At 42.9% G+C, this 24,048-nt stretch overlaps 1 protein-coding gene across 1 annotated transcript in view; it reads right to left on the bottom strand.

Annotated features, from left to right (window-relative positions):
* LOC122935284 (trichohyalin-like) overlaps positions 1-22,988 on the bottom strand; it is a 154,391-nt gene extending 131,403 nt beyond the window's left edge. Inside the window, exons 1-4 of the mRNA XM_044291047.1 lie at positions 22,934-22,988; positions 19,411-19,507; positions 11,962-12,042; positions 5,892-6,106 (exon numbers count right to left, since the gene is read on the bottom strand). Coding sequence (XP_044146982.1) covers positions 5,892-6,106; positions 11,962-12,009 — 263 coding nt within the window. The 5' untranslated portion in view covers positions 12,010-12,042; positions 19,411-19,507; positions 22,934-22,988. The remainder of the gene's footprint in view (positions 1-5,891; positions 6,107-11,961; positions 12,043-19,410; positions 19,508-22,933) is intronic.
* Positions 22,989-24,048: the final 1,060 nt, after the last annotated feature.

Raw genomic sequence — 24,048 nt, 5'->3', positions numbered from 1 at the left:
AAAATAACTTTATATAATTAGGATTTAAAGAAGTATTCCCAGAGTACTGCTGTACGAGCCACCCACTACCACCTGCTAGCCTAGGCTCTACTGGTTTGAGACAAGAAAGTGTTATTTTTTGCAGATCTGCATTTTGCGGACCACAAAATACATATGGCCGTCTGAACGTACCCCAATACATCCAGAAATCCACACAGAAAAAAGGCTAGGTGTATACACCCTAATTTATTACAATTTCCTTTACTTCGTTATTGGTAGTGGTCCAATCTAGCAAGATCTAAAGAAGACCTTTCACCGGTCCTGACATTACAAAGTACCCGGTACTGTAGGGCATGTTGAGGAGATGTCCTCACACTTATTTTTTTCTGTTGGGCTGCTCCGTTCCTCTGCAGTGCCCCCGTTCTGGTTTCCCGCCCTGTATGCTAATCCTTACCATCGGTATAGGGAGGAGGAGACGGCCGTGTTTCTCAGGGGGCGTCTCTTTCTCCATGGCTGTGACGTGTTCCGTTACAGCCATTCCTGAAACAGCTATTAGATGCCCCCTAAGAAACACGTCCGTCTCCTCCTCCCTGTACCGATTGTATGGATTAGCATACCGGGTGGGAAACCAGAACGAGGGGGCACCGCGGGGGAATGGAGCAGCCCATCGGAAAACAAATAGGTGCAAGGACATCTCCTCAGCATGCCCTACAGTGCCAGTTACTTATATTGTAATGTCAGGCCCGGGGAAAGGTCCCTGTTTAAAGAACATATCTACACAGCGTGCACACTGAGAGATTGGCACTGTTCACACAGTGTGGCGGTATCAGTAATTCTCCCTCTATGTGTTTTTACACTTTTTTTTATTTTGCATGAACAGTCATAATAGAATATAACCTGTATATATGTACGTTTCTGGGAACCAAAGCTTTGCATTTTGAATGGCAAATACTGTAGCCTGTTATCCATAAAAATACAGATATCATCTGCTTTTGAGTCAGCGCCTCTGTTAAATGTACCGTGGCCCAGACTGTCTTTTACTGTATGCCAACAAGGGCATAAAACACTTTAGGACAGCTATCAATTTCTATCTTCCAGCAAGAAACTATTGTTTACATGCAAGGAAGAGTCCTGTGGGAAAATTCCCATCTCATCTAAAGTGGAAAGCTCTCCTCGTAGCCGGAGTGGTGTCATGCCAAGCATAGCGTGTCACTGCCATTTCACAGGAGATAGTGATGCTCTGCTAACTGAGGCATGGCAATCACACGGCACAGCACTCCAGCTGCAGGCCAGATAGGTGCGCCTTTTTACACCTGGGTCTTTATTTCTAGCATTTCTTGCAGGAATTTTCAGCATTTTTTTTTTGTTTTTTTTTTAATAGCCCATTCGCAGATTTAAAGGATAACTTCACAATAAATACAAGGTTAAGCAAATTCTTGTCTGATAATCCTTCTTGTAGACTTCAGCTGTCCTCAGACAACCCAGTTATACCAGTCAGTATATATCTTTCCCTTTCATCAAGAGAAATAATGTAATCTCCAGACTGAAACAAATTACGTTTTTCTACTCTTTCTTAGGTTACGGACACGTGCTGTGTGACCGGATGTCTACAAACCCACGGTGGCCAATAGCCGCACAATTTTGTGGGTAAAAAACTAATGTGGCACTGTATTTTGGGAAAACTTTTGATAATATGTCATAGAGACCCCCTGCCGATTGCAAGAATGAGGAGAGAGAGGCGGTCACATAGTGTGCTCTCTCCTCGCTGTAGGAACCGAAGCACGATGGACGCAAGAGAAAGTCCATGGGCCCATCTTTAATCTAGCTCCAGCTATGTGACCGCTTCTCTCTTCTCAGGGGGTCTTAGCACTGCGATTTTTATTTTCCTAAATGTTGCTCAGCTTGGATGCTGTTCAGCATTTCAGTATGTGACACCCATACCTAAGTGGGACCTTAATTCAGGCATGTGAAATTACTATCTGCACTAATTTTTTTACGTCAGCCCCACATATAAAAAATTAGACTGGGAAGTAAAGCAACCCTCCAGTTCAAGATAGAAAAACAAACAGAATACTTTCATGGTGTATGACACTGTGCCTAGTAATCTGTGAGGAGGCCTCCTCAAACAGCTGATCGGCGGGAGTACCGGGTGTTGAACCCCCACCAGATATTGATGACTTATCCATCAATATTGAACTGTAGAAAACTCTCTAAAGCCACCTTCCATTTCAAGAAAATAATCACATTAACTGGGTAGCAAACTGAGCACTTACACTTTTCATCTTTTCAGCTGCAGGTCCACCAATTCTTGGGTTCATCTTCTGCTTCTCAGACCACCTGATGCATTATGTGCTTTTGGTAGTCCAAGACACTGCAGCTCTAAAGATGAACATGAGGGTACCAGGTAAGGCCTCATGCACACGACAGTATTTTTTCACGGTCCGCAAAACAGGGTTCCGTTGTTCCGTGATCCGTTTCCGTTTTTATTTCCGTGTGTCTTCCTTGATTTTTAGAGGATCAAAAGACACGAATGAAAGTGAAAAAAAAAATCTAAGTCAAGTTTGCCTTGCAAATGATAGGGGAAAAAAACGGACACTAATCACGGACGCGGATGACAATCTTGTGTGCATCCGTGTTTTTTCACGGACCCATTGACTTGAATGGGTCCGTGAACCATTGTCCGTGTAAAAAATAGGACAGGTCATATTTTTTTCACGGACTGGAGACACGGATCACGGACGCGGATGACAAACGGTGCATTTTCCGAATTTTCTAAAGTCAATGGGTCCGCAGAAAATCACGGAAAACAGAACAACGGACACAACAACGGTCGTGTGCATGAGGCCTAAGTGTTCTGTTCGCTCCCCATTTTATTTTTTATTTTTTATTTTATTGGAGGGTTGCTTTAATTTCAAGTTTGGTAAAATTGTCATTTTTTTATATACAGGGTTGACATAAAAAAAAATTGTGCAGATGGCAAGATCATATGCTATAATGAATTAATGTACTGGTTAGGTATGGGTGTCATCTACTAAAATGCTGAACAGCAACCAAACTGAGCAACATTTAGGAAGAAAGTCACATCAAAATAAACAGAAAAAAGATTTAAAAAAAAAACAGGATATAAAAACATCCTACTGACTACATTTTGAAAAAAAAAAAATCACAAAATGTTTTAATAATAATAATACACTAACACAATAGATGCAAGCATTATATATAGACTAAGTCTATTGTGTTAGTACATTATTATTCTTTTTTTCTGTCATTTTTTTCAAGAAAGTCACATCATCTCAATGTTCGTTTGTGTTTTGCCGTGTGCTGATGTCGAAGCTCTGATGATGTAAGTTCATGTGATCACTTAATAATTGGCACCACCTTGTCAAGTCATATTAGTCACGTCTCCACGGATAAAGTTTTCCAATTACACTCTGTTCCATTTCTTTTAGTGTACCATCTATTTTTCCATTCTGGCAAGAATTAAACACCAGTCTTCATTACCTGACCCCGGGTGTCATGATCTGATGTAAAAACGATATTACAAGGATAGCTGTTATTATCTGTATATGTTTTTTCCCGTGTGATCTTACTAAGGGACGTATGTGGAAGAGATATGCCTGATTGCCAAGTAACATGCATTTGGCAACAGGAGTGGAAACGATTGGATCGATAAAGGGCACTACATGGTTAAATCTGGGAGTTCATAACCCCACAACAGAGATACAAGAAGATAAATAAAAGTTAGGTCTTATGCATACGACCGTTGCGTGTTTTGCAGTCCGTAAACCGGGGATCCGCAAAACACGGATAGCGTGCGTTCCACAATTAGCACGGACAGCCTTTAATATAACTGCCTATTCTTGTCCGCAAAGCACAAACAAGAATAGGACATATTATATTTTGTTTGCGGACCATAGAACGGAGCAACGGATGCGGACAGCACACGGAGTGCTGTCCACATCTTTTGCAGCCCCATTGAAGTGAATGGGTCCGCATCCGGGCCGCCAAAACTGCGGCTCGGATGCAGATTAAAACAACGGCCGTGTGCATGAGGCCTAACCAAGGAATAAGGAAGGCTTTTTTACATGGGAATCGGTTGTGTGCACAGATATTCAATCACTACAGTCACTAAGGCTACATTCACACGACCGTATGTATTTTGCTGTCCATAAAACACGGATACGCAAAATACGGCAAACTTTCTTGTTAAATTGTTTTTTTTTAAGGTCCTATTGACTTACTTGGATCTGTGATCCACATTTTGCAGCCAAGTGCAAGACATGTTCTAACTTTTGCAGAACAAACATATTGATGTGAAATGCACAAGGCCGGTTTCCATGCTTTGCGAAACCACTGTTTGTGGTCCGCAAAATGGACACGGCCGTGTGAATACACCCTTAACCATAAAAGTGATTTCAGATAAAAATTCAGTATGGGACTACTTAAATGGATTTTCCCACAGTGGGCACTGATCACCCATTCATAGGAGAGGTGATAACGGCCTGATCTCTGGGGAGGGGGGGGGCCACCATTCGATACCCCACAATCACCAGAATAGGGGTTCTGAGCCTCTCTCTGATTTCCTCATTGCACAACCAGAGTGAGGAGCAGTTTATATGGAGCAGAGGACAACGTGCCCTTCTGCACTATACAATTCTATGGAGCTGGGTACCGCTCAATCACAGCTCCATTCAAACTCTTCCCCAGGGGGGAAGAATGGGGAGCTTGAGATCTAGAGACCATGGAGACCCAGGACTGGATACATTTGTTACCTCTTATACAATCCTGAGGGATAACATGAAGTTGGGAGTCCCATCTTTCCAGACACATTGTGATAAGACTTCAAAAATGGTGGTGTCTGTTACCTGATCAGTCCCACTAAGGTAATTGAACATGTGATGACATGTATAGTGCACTGCAATACTTCAGTGCTAGGCTCCCAAGCTGGCATGACAACTGCTCATCGTCACAGAGTGGAAAGAGCCACAGTCACCAAACATCTGTCTAGTGTGAAACAGTAGAAGATAGGGAGGTGAGAAGAGGAGGAAGATGCGACTACAGCTCCTCAGTCACTAAAATCTGATTACCCCAAAGCAGAGGTCCTGGAGCACAACATGAAAAGCCCACCCACTCATAAAGCATAGGAAGAGAACATGTGCATTCCCAGAAACCATGTAAGGAAGGGGAAAAGCCCAAAATATTCATGTTAGACACAACCTCTCTGGCGGCACTATCTAATATACTGTACAAGGAGGTTTTTGGGAATGATAGGTACATTTAGGTCTCATGCACACAACCGTATCTTTCTCTGCATCTGATCCACCGTTTTTGTGGATTAGATGCAGAACCATTCATTTCAATGGTGCCACAAAAAAATGCTGTCCGCATCCGTATGTCTGTGTTCCTTGGATCCATGGTTTGCAAACCTCAAAAGACATACGGTTGTGTGGATGAGGCCTTAAAATGTAAAAGTACACAGAGAATGTAGAACAGAATAAAATGTCGCAGTTCATCAGTTGAGATCTGTTTCTAATGAAGTAACTTTCAGAAAACAGTTTTCCAGTTCATACAGTACTATTGCACACGGCGACTATATTCTTCCTATCCATTATTGTATTACTTATACAAGGATAACTATCCATCAATAAAGCAATACTGAACCAGCGTCATGTTATTGTCACAGAGCCCCTCAAAATCCAGCGCTTTAATATTTTGGACTATATTTTAGCCTGGAAGGGATGGCTGGTTAAAACATTTAAATGAACCAGATAAGGTATTCAGCTGTAAGCTTTCACTGACACAGTCTGCTTGGGGGATCGCTGGGGAACTGATGTTTTTTCCCACATTTCTGCTATGAAATGACTTCAAGAATGTGGTAAAATGAAATATAAAATTGAATAGCATGTTCTGACCTTTCTGTTTTGGACTCGCTGTCATCCTTGCTTCGCTCATGCTCTTGGCGGAGACAGTCAAGTTCTTCTTGAAGGCGTTTCTCCCGTTCTGCACTTCCCTGGTAGGAATGCAGCTCTTTCTCCAGGGCTTTTACTTTGTCTTCCAGAAGCTTGAATTCATGGAGTATCAGGTAACTGACACCACAATATTTGCAAACAGTCTCATCACGAGGCATCTGGAAAAAGAAAGCACCAATTTAATGTCATCATGTAACTCATCAGAGGCAACAAATGCATCTGGTCCTGGGGGCCCGAGGGTTATAGAGGTACTCCAGGTTGTAATGAGAGGGCTGCGCTGTTTGGGATATATTGAAATGGGGAGCACAGTTTAGGATGACACTACCATCACCCCATTATTTAAGTTAATAGAGAATTGATGTAATAAGCTCATTTCTAAATCACTTGATTTAAAAAATCTGTCTGCATCAACCTGAAAAAAAGCTGTAACGTTATGGCCACTTCCCTTTTGATAGGCTAGATCCATCTCTTGTAACAGAGACACAGAAGATGGTTCACAGGAAATAGGGGCGTGTCAGAGATAGCCCGATAGAAGAACTGCCTATACAGTGCTTCTGAAGAGCAGAGAAGCTTCTGTGTGTCTGTAAGTCTGAACTCCCCCTCCTTATCAGCTTTCTGAGCTCTCTAGAAGAAAACAAACATAGTGGGAAGTAAGAAATGCAAGGTCTCTGCATACAGTACTGGCAGATTCTGCAGAAGGGAGATGCCACTGTTTGTGAGAGAAATGCATCTAGCCGTGCAGCTTAAATAGGGAATAATATGGCTGAGGAAAACATTAGGAAAGCCCAAACATAACTGCTTCTTCACAGTTATGATTCTACAATGAAGCATAGCCATTACGCAAACTTTTTCTTTTTTTTTTTTCTCAGGTACTCTTTAAAGCTTACGAGGGTTAAATATATAGAGTAAAAACATATTCGGGAATAAAAATTCTTAGGAATGTTCATCTGGTAAATCCATTGGCCTGTGTAAACATGCCACTGATGAGTCCACAAACAAGAAAACTCTTATCCGTCGGCTGATTGGATCTTTTATGCAGGCATTAAAATGCTTGCTGTCAGCAGCACATCTCCCCATGTGATCAGGAGATGAGCTGCTGACATAATGTAAAGTGTATGTAGGACGCAGCAACGATCATTCGTCTACCACGCAGTTTCAATCAGGAAACATGCTGTTTAAATCACTAATCGGCGCGGGTTAGAAATTACTTAAAAACTAGTCAGATCACTTTGCTAATACATGCAGATGGTGGAAATACAGTTTGAAGTTGGACTCTTCTATAAGACATTTTCACAGAGTCCAAATTTGGTTAGTATTTCCCATCAGTCTTTTTAGCCAAAACCAGGAGTGGAACCTACAGAGAAGAACTAGAACTACCTCTGGATTTCTTATTAGAAATACTGAACAAATACTGACCATGTGAAAGTGGACATCAGCTGTAGCATGCAGTGTAAAAAACCTCCTACAGTTTGGGGGCTTGTTGTTTTGCTGGTTGAATTGTACATAGCAGATTGCATAAAAAAGCAACTCCAACATTTTTACACAAATATTTAAAGGCTATGGACACCTATGGAGGTCATTTTTATTACTGCATTCTAACTAAGTACTTATTTTGGGCTAAAACTGGTCTTTATTTTTGCCAGAATGCGGATGGATCTCCGCCGATCTCCATTATAGTGTTATGGGGCCGGACAGAGATTTACAAACTTTGGCAATGCCGGAATGCAAAGAGATCCGACAGGCTGTGTTCCCATTATGTTTTTGTCCCACATTTAACATATACAAATTATTTATACATTACATGGATGCCTCAGACAGATCCCATACAGTAGTATCTGTCACCATAGAGCTCCATTGTAAGAAGAAATCTATACATTTAAATATCATATAGGTTAAACGTGGGACAAAAATGTGATGTGAACACACTATTAGTGACATGGTCGACAGAAAAACTGTCTTTATTGCCCATACCAACCTATCACAGTGCAGCTTTCATTTTCCAAGAGCAGATACAAAATGAAAGCTACGCTGTGTGTCCACCTTTGGGATCATATATCCTACCACTCACCTCAAAATCTAAATGACCCTGACATGAGGAGAACTCCAGTTGAAAAGCATAGCGGAACAAAGAGCCATTGGCTCTGGGCGCCAACATTTACAATGGTAGGCAGGATGTTTTAGGCCTGTGGCTTATCAGAGGTGGAGAGAACGCAGAGGATGTCAGGTGCCTCAACAACGTCACTGGATTGTGCCACCTGCACTAGACCCTGAACAGTAAGGAAGAGGAAGTGGACTAAGTCCACATACTCATGGTGGGAACATGCTAGGGGGAGTTGTTGTTTTTTATTCTAATTGGTGCAAAGGAGACAGAAATTAGGATTAAGAGAACATTATTATTGCATGGAGGGCACAACTAGGGGCATAACTATTGCGTGGGGGAACAAAGAGGAACATTAATATTGTATGGTGAATAAAGGGCAACATTACTATGGCATAGGGGCACAACTGGGGCATTACTATTGCGTGGGGGAACAAAGAGGAACATTATTATTGTATGGTGAATAAAGGGGAACATTATTATGGCATGGGGGCACAACTGGGGCATTACTATTGCGTGGGGGAACAAAGAGGAACATTATTATTGTATGGTGAATAAAGGGGAACATTATTATGGCATGGGGGCACAACTGGGGCATTACTATTGCGTGGGGGAACAAAGAGGAACATTATTATTGTATGGTGAATAAAGGGGAACATTATTATGGCATGGGGGCACAACTGGGGCATTACTATTGCGTGGGGGAACAAAGAGGAACATTATTATTGTATGGTGAATAAAGGGGAACATTATTATGGCATGGGGACACAAATGGGGGCATTACTATTGCGTGGGGGAACAAAGAGGAACATTATTTTTAGATGGTGAAAAAAGGGGGACATTATTATTGCATTGGGGCATTACTATTGTAGGGGGCACCAAGGGAACATTACTAAGGCATGGGGGCACAAAGTGGAACATTATTATTGCATTGGGACATAAAATGGGTCATTATTATTGCACTGGGACATTATTATTGCACAGGGGTACAGAGGGGCACAGTCAGGGGCGTAGCTATAGGGGGTGCAGAGGTAGCAGTCGCTACCGGGCCCAGGAGCCTGAGGGGGCCCAAAGACCCTTGTGGTGCATAAGAAGACACCAGTATTATAGAAAGTGCATGCTGGTCAAGTTACACCTCTGGCTCAAGGGGGTGCCGTTTAAATTTTTGCCTCGGGCAGCACAAAGGCCTTGTGCTTCCTGCCCCTGGCCACAAAGCACTGAGGGAAGGTGGGCCCCAAGCTGAACTCTTGCACAAGGGCCAATGAGCCATTAGCTACGCCCCTGGGCACAGTATTATTGCATGGGAGCACAAACAAGGCATTACTACTGTATGGGAACCCCATTACTGTGTGCGGATACAAAGAGGGCATTATTAGTGTGTGAGGCACAAGAGGGAACACTATAACTGTGTAGGGCACCGGGGAGGACATTATTACTATCTATGGATGATGAGTGTAGAGGTGGGGAGGATACTGAAAAATTAGGAGTCTAAGATGAATGTGTGTCTACAGGCACAAGCCGTGGCTGGGGGAATGCTTCTTGGTAATCTGGGCAGAATAAAGAAGAAAAGGGAAAGTGAATGACTCCAATCACAGCTGGTATTTTTGATCACTGTATGGCAGTAACTTTGGTCTTAGTACAATGATTTCGATCAGTAGGGCAGTAACATTCAGAAACTATGTTGTGGTAATTTGTGTTCATGGTCTGGCTATTTTTGGGTAGGGGGGGCATGTATCTCTATAGACCCTAGCAATATGAGGGAAAATCCGAAATGTATCCTGGAGGCCACAGACCCCTAGTTACATTCCTGTATTTTGCCATGCCTGTGGTCCCTGGGATGATCCGGTTTTTAGGGCACAAATATTTTTCGCCATTCGTTTTACTGTTGTTAATGGAAAATACAAAATGTACTCAAGAAAGATGGATATATGATCTCCTTTTCCAAATTGTACATAAAAATGAATGCTGCAGGTTCCAATGTAAAAATCATTGTTTTATTTTATTAAAAATAAGGGACAACATGAGCTGTTATGAGAGGTTATCATTAGAGGAACACTGTGTTCGTGCACTGCTACTTTTCTCAAATAAGAACACTTCTACTGAACTGTCCGTTCCAGAATATATAATCCTTCCTAACAGTCCAAAAGCTAAAAGTAAGCTTAACACTATGTGGTCTTTTTACGAAAAGATTCCACGCTCGCACTAACTTGTTAATTGCTTTACAGAATTATAAAATAAAAATATATTTCTAGTTAATATTTACTCATTAACTATATGTTTTATTATAAATGCCTTGTACCAATTTTTGAATTTCATACAGGCATTTATGAGTTACCTTGGTCTTCTCCACAGCTAACAGATACTGGAGAACAATCACTATATTCACAGATTTGTTGCAGAAATTTCGAGAAGAATTTGCAAAAATGTAAGCGTGTGAACATACTTTTACATATTGTTCTGGCATTTTATTAATGAAACAGAAGGATCAGCAGTGATACCATACTATAATACTATAATCTCTGCCCAAATGCGATTGTGATGCAATTAAGTTGTAGGAAGGAAAAACAAGCAAAAAGTTAGATTTTTTTTTTTAGTAATTAAAAAAACGATATTATAACTTCTCACAAACGTAACTTTTTTTTTTTTTTTTTTTTTTTACAATATCAGACTCCTTAATTACTAAATATTACCAGTCCTTATTCCTCTCTCTCCTACAGTTTTCCTTGTATTTCCAACTATTATACTGGTGGTTTTACACCAAGATTTTTTTTTTTTTTCAACGCTCAATGTGTTTTTACCTCCTTACTTAGAAACAAAAAAAAAATGCTAAAGCTAGATACAATTACAGGTTGGCCAATAGAAAATTATAAAACACAAAATAAAAAATTATAAAACACCCTACACCTGGCACTCTGTAGTGCCATTTCATGGCTGCGTTTTTGGGTCCAATTCTTTTTTGGGGGGGGGGGGGGGGGGGTTCCAAATCCCATCATGCCATTTTTTCAGATTCTTCTCTACAGAAAATAGAAAAGTCTGAGAAAAAACATTGTATGATCAAAAAAAAAAACATAAAAAATAAAATGCTTGTGAAAAAAAAAAACATGGATTTCATGGCATTTTTTACAAACCAAAATAGTGCGTTCCCCCCCCCCCCCCCCCCCAAAAAAATATATAAAACGAAATATGTAGGTACCCTTACAGTGCTTGTCCTGTGGTTTGTGCAATTCAATGGTTATTTTACACAGAGTATTCTGAATAGCAATGACTCTCAGAGAGACAGGGCACTTCATCATGAAGGTTCAGGGGCATCCGCGTCTGGCAGCAGGGCATGAGACCACATGTCCCTCCGAGACAGAGGAGCGCAGTGACCTACATGCAAATTGAGGATGTTTTTTATTATTTGTACTCTGTGCACTGTGTTTATTGCCTTAGCGCTGTTCACTCGAAGAAGTGAACACAATGCACCCAAGGTCCTTTAAAGGCTGTTAAATGTAAGTCTGACATAAAGCAGGATGAGTCATTGGGCTGCAGTCCAGATTAATAGATAGCAGTGAGCACCAGTCAGACTGGCCGATTGCTATTTGCTTGCTATGAACCATCTAAGCTCTGAAATGGCAGCTTCTTTAGGATCCTCGGAACTTCTACTGTCAATCCGCATCTTCTTCTGTAACCATTTGTTACATGTGCATGTAAATATCATCATGAGCAATGCTGAACGGCACAGAAAGAGTTAAACATGTATTCTAACAAGTACCACTCTGAGTGGCTGTGTCCGATATTTAACACCTAAACATCTGCATCAGCGTAGAGTGTTCTATAACTAACGGGTACGTCTGTCGGTATAGCAGAGCTGAGTTTGTCGCAGAGCAGTGGGTACGTGTAAGCACAGAGTTAGATTACGGCATAATATTTTACCATCTGAATCTCTTCTGGTAACGGATGCATGGGGATGTGCTTTTCCATGTCCTCAGGTTCGTCTGCTCGCGAAGGAGAAAGCTGGGGGCAGAAAAGGAGAACCGATCAGTTCTGAGCAATCTCAAATTCAGTTTTTTTCCAAAAAGATTTGTATTACAATCGACAAATCTCATTAGTTATGTGGTGATGCATCCCCTGCACCTTCATGTTGTAGGAACACATCTGGATTAGCTGTAATGGAGGTCATGATGGGGGCCACCCAGCTTTCCCAGAACCAGATATCACTCAGGATTAGAACCAACTGAGCAAAGAGGACAACTGAAGCCTAAGGGCTTATTCACAGGTCCAGATGCAAATACTCTGACCGCGTTGCATCTGAGGTCTGAGTTCGGGATGTGCCTCCATGTTTTTCTCCATGGGGAACCCACTTTTGCATCAGCATCCGTTGTGGTTATTACGTTTTTCAAAAACCTTTTTTTTTTTTTTTTTTTTTTTTTTATAACATTCTAATCATTGTTCTATATAATAGATCACTGACAGAAACGGATGCCAAAATAACCAGAAAATAGTCCAAAGAAGTTTGCGTCGATCAGTGCAAAAGCAAAAGGTGTGAACGAACACACTAAAACCAGTGGATACGTGTGCTGTACATGGAGAATACAGGCAGCACACGTATGTGATTCACAGACATGTGAAGAAGCCTTTAAATAACTTGTTTGTCAAATCTGCTATGCCAGCTTTGTGGTGTAAAAATCTAACTTTCTGTGACATTTTGGACTTTTGATGAACTTTGCCCTTGAAGTGAAGAATTGGTTGGGATTACAGACTGGAACACTCATGTCATTTATGTGCGTCTTTTTAAAAAGTCACAATAATGTTGCATCTCCATGCCAAGCAGCCCCACGGCATACTTTCCCTGACTCTGTCAGGGAAAGTAGAGTCAGGGAAATATGCGGCATATGGGGGCTGATATGCGGCATATGGGGGCTGATATGCGGCATATGGGGGCTGATATGCGGCATATGGGGGCTGATATGCGGCATATGGAGGCTGATATGCGGCATATGGAGGCTGATATGCGGCATGGGGCTCTTATCTGAGGTCTGATTGGGGGTCATTCACATTGGGGTCTGAGCCGAGGTCTTATTGGGGTCTTATTAACAATAGGGGTCTGATTGGTGGACTGACCTGAGGTGTCATGAAAAATATTTTTTTCTTATTTCCCCCCTCTAAAACCTAGGTGCATCATATGGGCCAGTACGTCTTATAGGGCGAAAAATGCGGTACTTTCTTGCTTCTCCTCCCGACCGCCCCTGTCCTTTGCATACTCCGCGCGCCGTGACGTCATGCGGAGGCACTGCAACGCTAGGGTGAGCCGAGCCCCGGTCTCCCTTCCTGAACTGCAGAGCGGTGCCCACTTACAGCCCTGAGCCCAGTTGCCCAGAGCACTGATCCTGAGCCTGCTGGCGTCTTCAGAAGTGTTAGTATTTACAGTAATTCACTGTAAGCTATATTATACGTATATATTACTTGTTTTATGTGAGTAAGGGTGCTGGGCGGTTGGAGAAGGGGTGGATGAAGGGGTTAGTAGTACAGTACTATCTGCACATTGTAAAAAAATAAATAAAGTAATCTGCAAAATACTATATATTTTGTGTCAGAAGTTGTGCTTTTTTAATTTTTAGAATAATGATACAGCCATTTTATTTCATACTTTTGTGCTGATTCTTTTTTTTTTTCCTCTATATTAAGAGACACTATAGTCACCAGAACCACAACAGCTAAACGTAGTAGTTCTGGTGTCTATAGCATGTCTCTGCAAGCTTTTTAATATAAACACTGCCTTTTCAGAAAAAAAAGGCAGTATTTACATTACTGCCAATGAACACCTCTAGTGGTCACTCATCGGACGGCCACTAGAGGTATTCACGCTAAACACTCCTTATAGAAATGCATTGATTCAAAGCATCTCTATTAGGCCACGCATGCGCAATAGCCTCCTAATGCTTCCCTATGGGAAAGCAGTGGGTTGGCCATGATATACTCACACACTGCACATTTTGTGTGTTTGTGTTGTGGTGGAGGGCGTGATTGCATGCTAGGGCGTGGGAAGGCAGGATCCTTGCCCATGGTCCAATCAATATTAAAGACGGCCCTGATCAGGATGCATCAGTTACGTTCACACGCGGTTATGTTATTGCAAAGCGGAACAAACCAGATCCGTCACTAAAAACACTGTAAGGCCGAATGCACGCGGCCGTCTTCCGCGGCCATGAGCGGTCCGTGGTAACACGGGCTGGATTCCTGCTGCCGCCGCAGTACAGTTATACACTGGTATAGATCATGCCAGTGCATTACTGTACTGCGGCGGCTGCAGGAAGCCCACGGCGTCATAGCAACCAATGACGCCGTGCGCTCCTGCTCTTAGCAGGAATCCAGCCCGTTTTACCACGGACCGCTTTCGGGCGCGAAACACGGCCGTGTGCATTCGGCCTAAGTCAATGGGTGACGAATCCGGGGTTCAGAAAACACTGGATCCGGCACTATTGACATACATTGTTTTTAGTGACGGAACTGGATTGTTCCGTTTCGATGACCGGAGACAAAACCGCTGCTTGCTGCGATTTTATGTCCGGTCACAAAATGGAATGCTACTGGAATGGAAGACTGATGCATTTTAAACGGCGCATACCCCATTCACAATACATTGAACCTAAACGGAAGCGTTTTGGCCCCGTTTTGAGATCCTCTGCCTGATCTCAAAACCGGAAATCCAAAACGCTGATGTAAAAGTAGCCTTAAGCCTGTCAAACGTGAAAATCTCATGGCTGTACAGTTTTTATTCTGCACCCTGGTCATTGTGAGACTACAACTCCCAGCATACTGGTTCACAACAGTTGAAGCAACAAAGGATGCAGATGGACTGCTTTAGTTAGCAAGACTAAATCCGTCGCTGATGGCGTGTAATACATTGCTATTCAGGTATACTAAGGACCACTCTTATTTTCTCCGTGCGGTGAAGATGTTGTGTAATGTCCATCCCTATACGGCTCCGGCGTGAAGGAACAATCTCCATGGTTACTGCTGACATTGACAGAATGGCAATATCCCCTTGTGCTTCGTGAAAATCAATTTCAATGGTCACGCACCAACCAGACTTACTCATAGCACTGGCGAGATAGAAAAGGATGTTTGTCTGTGTTACTTCCTAGAAAAATAAAAAGCTAATCCACCATTAAAGGGATATCACGTGTTAACAGCCTATATGTGAGTATTCTATGTCATTTATTTTCCTTTTTATACAGTTTTGTGGCGATTGTGAAATTTTCTGCGACATTAGGTCAATTTTGCAACATTTGGTTTTCCTCACCACATTTTAAATATAATCTTTGTAAGAGCAAAAAGTGAGTCTGGACCTGGATTATGGCTCATTTACTATGTGCGCAAAAGTCGCAAAAAAAGTCACAACCCAAGCCAGGTGACCCCTGGGTGTGCTTTTACACATAAAGATGTAAACCACATTGCACCCACGCCAGATATATTATTAAGGTGAGCCATTTCATAAATGTGGCGCAGGAATACAAAGCAAAAACAGATATAAAATGACACAAAAACAACCGCAAATGATAAATTCCCCTCATAAATTAAATGAAGTCCCTCCATGGCCCTGATTTTACATGCCTTCGCTCCAGAATTCTGGGCCCAAAAAGTTGTATAATGGGGCTTTTGGGCTCACTTGCGTAAAATTTTTTAGACTTTTTGCATTTTCACACCACTTACTTCAATTTTGAAATATAGGTGGGAAAGAGGACATGGTTAGCAATGTTAACAAGTTTAACTCCATACTTATCACTGAGTCGCAATCTCACTCCATTAGGAGGGTGGAGTAGGAAAACTGGAGAAGCCTTTCTAGACAAAAGTGTTAGGCTTAAGTTTAAAGGCTATGTACACCTTTGGGGGCAATTTTTTTTAAAATTATTACATTGTACTCATTTTGAACTGAAAACAATTTTTTTTAATTTTTTTACTAAAGATATGATGTCCTTTTTTCTGTACAGAGCTGAGATCCTCTAGTAGTACCATTTGGATTTTCTTTTTGGATTGGTCTTTTCCGTCAGACCAGGAGCAGACGGACTCCTTATCTCTGCTCTCTGACCTTATACACTCATTATAGTTAAGTTCTTATCTTACTGATAAGAATATGGCTTAAATAAGTGTTTATGACCTCCTATTAGTTTAGAGATAAGGTTCACAAAGTGAAAGTACCAGTCACACTGTTAACCCTTTGTGACAGAACAGCTCAATATTTTTAATTAAGGTCAATTGAAAAATGATTTCAGCCAAAAGTGACATGCAATCATAAAAAATTGCCTTTAAGGATAAGACAAATTTATCAAGCAACATGTGATATTTGATAAAGGTGACATAAAATACATCAACACAGACTCGAGCAAAACTGACTTTAAATGTTCCCCTCATGATAAATTACCCCCCCCCCCCATAGATTTCCATAGATATCTAAGGAGAGAGGAATGAAAAACTGCTGATCTTTATATTTTAATTCACCTCTTCTTCATGTGCCCAAATAATGCTGTCCTTTAGCCATTACTTTTTTGTTTCTATAATCTTCTAACGAATTTAATGAATTTTGAAATGTTAGGTGGACAGATGTACTGATCATAAAATGTAAAGCTAAATATAATAGGAAATATTTTATATTAATATGTATTTACAACAGTTGGGGTTGTTGAATAGGTGCCCCCTATGCTGTCAGTAATAGTGCTGCTATCCAGTATCTCCCTATAAATTATGTACAGTAGGCCCAGATACTGCAGTACTGCCCTCTCTCCATGTAATGATGTAGGTACAGATAGTAGGAACTCCATGTAATGATGTAGGTACAGATAGTAGGAACTCCATGTAATGATGTAGGTACAGATAGTAGGAACTCCATGTAATGATGTAGGTACAGATAGTGATAACTCCATGTAATGATGTAGGTACAGATAGTAGGAACTCCATGTAATGATGTAGGTACAGATAGTAGGAACTCCATGTAATGATGTAGGTACAGATAGTAAGAACTCCATGTAATGATGTAGGTACAGATAGTAGGAACTCCATGTAATGATGTAGGTACAGATAGTAAGAACTCCATGTAATGATGTAGGTACAGATAGTAGGAACTCCATGTAATGATGTAGGTACAGATAGTAGGAACTCCATGTAATGATGTAGGTACAGATAGTAAGAACTCCATGTAATGATGTAGGTACAGATAGTAGGAACTCCATGTAATGATGTAGGTACAGATAGTAGGAACTCCATGTAATGATGTAGGTACAGATAGTAGGAACTCCATGTAATGATGTAGGTACAGATAGTAAGAACTCCATGTAATGATGTAGGTACAGATAGTAAGAACTCCATGTAATGATGTAGGTACAGATAGTAAGAACTCCATGTAATGATGTAGGTACAGATAGTAAGAACTCCATGTAATGATGTAGGTACAGATAGTAAGAACTCCATGTAATGATGTAGGTACAGATAGTAGGAACTCCATGTAATGATGTAGGTACAGATAGTAAGAACTCCATGTAATGATGTAGGTACAGATAGTAGGAACTCCATGTAATGATGTAGGTACAGATAGTAGGAACTCCATGTAATGATGTAGGTACAGATAGTAGGAACTCCATGTAATGATGTAGGTACAGATAGTAAGAACTCCATGTAATGATGTAGGTACAGATAGTAAGAACTCCATGTAATGATGTAGGTACAGATAGTAGGAACTCCATGTAATGATGTAGGTACAGATAGTAGGAACTCCATGTAATGATGTAGGTACAGATAGTAAGAACTCCATGTAATGATGTAGGTACAGATAGTAGGAACTCCATGTAATGATGTAGGTACAGATAGTAGGAACTCCATGTAATGATGTAGGTACAGATAGTAAGAACTCCATGTAATGATGTAGGTACAGATAGTAAGAACTCCATGTAATGAGGTAGGTACAGATAGTAAGAACTCCATGTAATGATGTAGGTACAGATAGTGATAACTCCATGTAATGATGTAGGTACAGATAGTAAGAACTCCATGTAATGATGTAGGTACAGTTAGTAGGAACTCCATGTAATGATGAAGGTATAGATACTGGAGTGATAACTCCATGTAATGAGGTAGGTACAGATAGTAAGAACTCCATGTAATGATGTAGGTACAGATAGTAGGAACTCCATGTAATGATGTAGGTACAGATAGTAAGAACTCCATGTAATGATGTAGGTACAGATAGTAGGAACTCCATGTAATGATGTAGGTACAGATAGTAGGAACTCCATGTAATGATGTAGGTACAGATAGTAAGAACTCCATGTAATGATGTAGGTACAGATAGTAGGAACTCCATGTAATGATGTAGGTACAGATAGTAAGAACTCCATGTAATGATGTAGGTACAGATAGTAAGAACTTCATGTAATGATGTAGGCACAGATAGTAAGAACTCCATGTAATGATGTAGGTACAGATAGTGATAACTCCATGCAATGATGTAGGTACAGAGAGTAATGCCTATCTCTCTCCATAAAAAATTAAGTACAGATAATACTTTTATCTGTAATGATCCAAACACTGAAAAGGCCTGCTCTTTGTAACAATCTTGAAGGTGCAGATAGCACCTCTCTGTGATAGTTCTTCTCTCTGTCTCTCCCTGTCAGTAAGATCGTGAACTTGTACAGTGTCACCCCTGGTCAAAATTATTGTTACTGTGAATAGTTAGGCTGGGTTCACACCTGAGCGTTTTACAGCGTGTTCCTACGCGCTGCAAAACGCTCAACAGGCAAAAACCATTGATTCCCTATGGGCATGGTTCTCACCTGAGCGTTTTACAGCGCGTACGAACGCGCTGTAGAACGCCCTACGCCCCAAGAAGTACAGGAGCTTCTTTGGGGCGTATTGCCTCGCATTCCCACACATAGACTTAGCGGGAACGCATGACAATGGGCGTTTGCTCGTTTCCTCGCTCGTATGTAAACGCCCGATAAACACGCTTGTAAACCGCTTATCGGGTAGGCTCAGGTGTGAACCCGGCCTTAAGCAAGTTGGAGATAAAATGATCTACACAATCAGAGGAGATGCCCTTCTGTAGCCACTGGAAGAAGCATACAAGAAAACAGCATGTCATTCATTCAACTCATTGATATTTATGCAGTGGGACTTTTTGTCCATAGGGTCACACTGATAGATTCAGATTATGGGGGCTGTATGACTGTATGTGAGGGATACATGCTTGTGAACTGCCTAGAAGACATCTGTCAGGGTTCCCTCGTGATCATTTTCCCATGAATAATAGGAAAAAAGAGGCCACAAGAGGCCAGTAATCTTGTGCTTAATTTCTTTCCTTCCTGCCTCTTTGTAAGCTAAAAGCCCACGTACCTATGAAGACACGTCTGGGAGAAGTGCAGCACTGTAGAGCAGACCCCTTAGCATCTTCCAGTGATCTCCTTCCAAACTGAAACTCGGGACACTGAAGCTTTTGAGGAACAGAACCCAAAAAAATGCTGATTTAAGACTTTGCGTCAGGGAGACAATTGTTAAATGTAACTTTAGGGAAACCTAGCACTTTGGTTCAACACTCAAATCCCTATGGAAACAAATGGCAGCAGTGACAGCCACACATTTACCATCCATTCCAGTTTGTTTACAAGTAAGACTACTTTCACACTTGCGGCAGGACGGATCCGACAGGCTGTTCACCCTGTCGGATCCGTCCTTCCAGTATTTTGCCGTGCTGCCGGACCGCCGCTCCGTCCCCATTGACTATAATGGAGACGGGGTGGATCTCCGGCGCAGCACGGCAGTGCGGGGCGAAAGGCTGCCGAACTAAAAGTACTGCATGTCCGACTTTTTAGTCCGGCGGCCTCTCGCCGCGAACTGCCGTACTGCGCCGGAGCTCCGCCCCGTCTCCATTATAGTCAATGGGGACGGAGCGGCGGTCCGGCGGCACGGCGAAATAACGGAAGGATGGACCCGACAGGGTGAACAGCCTGTCGGATCCGTCCTGCCGCAAGTGTGAAAGTACCCTAAAAGGGAAAGAATTCTGCAGCTCATGAGATGCCTGCTTAGGTCTTATTCACACAACCAAGTGCGGGTCTGAACACAAAACAGGAGCAGATCTTTCCCCTATACCTTTTCTCTGCCTCCACCACTGGATTTGGCTCACAATCACTGAAGGAAATCACTGACCAAACCCTGACTGTGTGAATGAGCCCTTACAGGACTGCACAGATGTAATCGTAGATATGCTATACATTTTCCTGATTATTAAAACAATAATAATTGTCACAGACACACACTTTTCTATCACCAGACTACTATAATATGTGCATTGGATAAACCAGAAAAAATCTGACTGCTCAGGTTACAGTTGCTGGGATCCAAAATGATCCCAAAACAGATGCTTGTCTTTTGCTGCTCACACAGCAGTGGTTGCACATACATAGGAACTTAAAATTAGGTAACATGTGCCTGACGAAGCCCTGAGCAAGAAGCCTGTACAGCAGGACTAAGGAACCATATGGTTCTTTAGGACAGATTCATTTTTAAAGGGTTTCTATCACCAGAATTAACCCTATTAACCTGGCTGACATTAGCGATGTGCTAATGTCAGCAGACCCTAACTGTACTATTTTTATGCTTATGGATGCCCCCGTTACTGCACAATTTTAACTTTGATGATATACAAATTAGCCTCTAGGAGCAGGGGGGCGTTGTTCCTGCTCCTAGAGGCTCGATTCTCCCACCTGAAGTCACGCCCTGCCGTCCTTGATTGACGGGGTCACGTAGCGTTCGTCTTCTCCTGCCGGCCCTGTGCGCTGGATAAATCTCATGCCTGTGCAGTCCCAGCACACAGGGCCGGCAGGAGGACACGAACGCTACGTGACCCCGTCAATCAAGGACAGCAGGGTGTGACTTGAGGTGGGAGAACCGAGCCTCTAGGAGCAGGAACAAAGCCCCCCCTGCTCCTAGAGGCTAATTTGTATATCATCAAAGTTAAAATTGTGCAGTAACGGGGGCATCCATAAGCATAAAAATAGTACAGTTAGGGTCTGCTGACATTAGCACATCGCTAATGTCAGCCAGGTTAATAGGGTTAATTCTGGTGATAGAAACCCTTTAACAGAGTTGTCTCACTTCAGCAAATGGCATTTATCATGTAGAGAAAGTTAATACAAGGCACTTACTAATGTATTGTGATTGTCTATATTGCTTCCTTTGCTGGCTGGATTCATTTTTCCATCACATTCGTTCCCATGGTTATGACCACCCTGCAATCCAGCAGCGGTGGTCATGCTTGCACACTATAGGAAAAAGTGCCAGCCTCTGTGGTCGGGACCATGGGAGCTCACGTAGGCTGGTGCTTTTTCCTATAGGAAATGAACAGTGAACAATGTGATGGAAAAACTAATCCAGCCAGCAAAGGAGGCAATATGGACAATCAATATACATTAGTAAGTGGCTTGTATTACCGTCACTTTCTCTACATGATAAATACCATTTGCTGAAGTGAGACAAGGGGTTGTTCAGGCTTTTACTATTGATGACTTATCCTCAGGATAGGTCATTAATATCAGATCGGAGGGGGTCCAACACCCGGCACCCCCACCCATCAGCTGTCTGAGGGGACGGCGCTTGCGGTGCCCACGTACCGCCTCCCGTCTCTCTTAGGCTACTTTCACACTTGCGTTTGATCGGATCCGTTCTGAACGGATCCGATCATATTAATGCAGACGGAGGCTCCGTTCAGTACGGATCTGTCTGCATTAATAACTTAGAAAAATTTCTAAGTGCGCAAGTAGCCTGAGCGGATCCGTTCAGACTTTCAATGTAAAGTCAATGGGGGACGGATCCGCTTGAAGATTGAGCCCTATGGTGTCATCTTCAAGCGGATCCGTTCCCATTGACTTACATTGTAAGTCTGGACGGATCCGCACGCCTCCGCACGGCCAGGCGGACAGCTGAACGCTGCAAGCAGCGTTCAGCTGTCCGCCTGGCCGTGCGGAGGCGAGCGGAGCGGAGGCTGAACGCCGCCAGACTGATGCAGTCTGAGCGGATCCGCATCCATTCAGGACTGCATCAGGGCTGGACGGAAGCGTTCTGCTCCGCTCGTGAGCTCCTTCAAACGGAGCTCACGAGCGGACAGCAGAACGCTAGTGTGAAAGTAGCCTAACCGTTCACCACTGCTGTCTATGGCAAAGATCATAGACCGCAGCAGATGACAGGAATAGAGTAGGGAGACGTCACGTGCGCACCGCAGACAGGAAATCGGTGGGGGTGCCGGTGTTGGACGCCCTCCGATCGGATATTGATGACCTATCCTAAGGATAAGTCATCCATAGTGAAAGCCCGGAAAACCCATTTAAGCTCTCAATGTGTCACCTCTGACAATGCAATCTCCCATTACTGCATGCAATGGGACAGACAATACATAAAAATTGTGGGCATACAGGGCGCAAAATGGGCCCATAGGCTTATATGAGTACTGTATCCATTACCTGTTTACACAATACCTAGCTGAAACATGGCCAAACGAAAATATACAGAAACAGACAGGGGAAGATGCTGTATCCACTGCTCTCCTAGATCTGTGGGCCCAAACCCAGCTGGGCTCGCAGACCTGGCCCCAATATTGGGATCAGAAGGGGTCTCACTACTTCATATGCCATAAATGACTGTCAAATACCCCCATCATTCTGTATAACTTCAGGAAGGGTGATGCCAGGCTTGTTTTTGGATAACATAACATGAATTAATTCTTGGACAACTCATCATAATATTTGTGAGTTTACAGGAGAAGCAGAGTAGCCGACACGGAGCAGTCAGCGGCCGCTGGGCCCTATAGTGGTGCACCCGGGGCACTGATGTATGGATCGTGTATCAGGAGTGACGTCTCACATACCCGGTACCGGCGGCGGAGACTACCCGTGAAACCCGACGAGAAGCCGAGAGACCTGCAGTTATCCCCATGGGTCATCAGCCGAGACCGAGCGTCCCCCGTAGTCATGGAGACGCTGTCTAAACCCTCGTGTTACGTACCTCAGCGTCAGCTGGCTGGCGGAAGTTACACTCTGTGTGTGTGGTTGGCATGAGGCTCTACATGTGGTGTGTAATGATTCAGAAGTAACATTGAAGCTTGCTGCCATGTATATCCGCAACAGCTGGTACTGCAGTTATAGTGGCGTGCCTAGAGGGGGTTTGGGGTGTCAGGCTGTACAGGGGGGTGCTGCCTGAGCTGCAGCGCCCTGCAGAATGTCTCTGCAAGGAAGGAGAGCCCTGATTCTCTTAGGAGAAAGGCCCTTTCATGACATCATCACCATGTGATCAGTAACATAGCGATATTACTGGTCACATGGCTATGAAGTAATCAAAGGTCCTTTCTACCAGGAGTGTTGCTGCAGGAGAAGTTTGCTTTAAAGGGGTTATCCTATATCATAATGATCACTGTTAAATCTGGTAATATATTTGATTAACCAATTCCCACCGTTTAGGAGAACATTCATCCCCACTTATCTCATTGTTGTCATTCGGTCTCCCCTGGTTGCGGCCACCGCTCTTCTCCGGAATCCCGTGGCCGCACTTTTGCAGAAGACTCCTTTTCTCCCGGCCGGGCCGTTCGTTGTCCTGAACACGCACACCGCCACGCATGCGCAATGGTGACTTCTTCCTGGCCAGAATAGTACAGAGCCGCGAACGCACATGCCGGCTCTGTACTATACTAGCCAGGAATAAGTCACCATGGCGCATGCGCGGCGGCATGCACATTTAGTCCAGCGCGTGACGCGGGCGGGAGAAGCCTTCAATCAAGATGAAGCCCGCCCCTAGCCAGAATCCAGGAAGTGAACTGCGTGCTGGCAGCAGGTAAGTGTGAAAATGCAAAGTGGGATAACCCCTTTAACTGTGGAGCTTTTTTGTGAAGATTACATCAGGAAAAGGTGAGGGGCTGTTATGCTATTATACTGAAAAAGCTACTGTATAGTGTGGGGTGCTGTACTGCTCTACTGTATACTGTGGGGT

Source organism: Bufo gargarizans, chromosome 4 (genome assembly GCF_014858855.1).
Source record: "Bufo gargarizans isolate SCDJY-AF-19 chromosome 4, ASM1485885v1, whole genome shotgun sequence".
NCBI classification, from domain to species: Eukaryota; Metazoa; Chordata; class Amphibia; order Anura; family Bufonidae; genus Bufo; species Bufo gargarizans.
The sequence above is the reverse complement of the archived record's forward strand: the minus strand, read 5'-3'. Positions and strand labels throughout refer to the sequence as shown.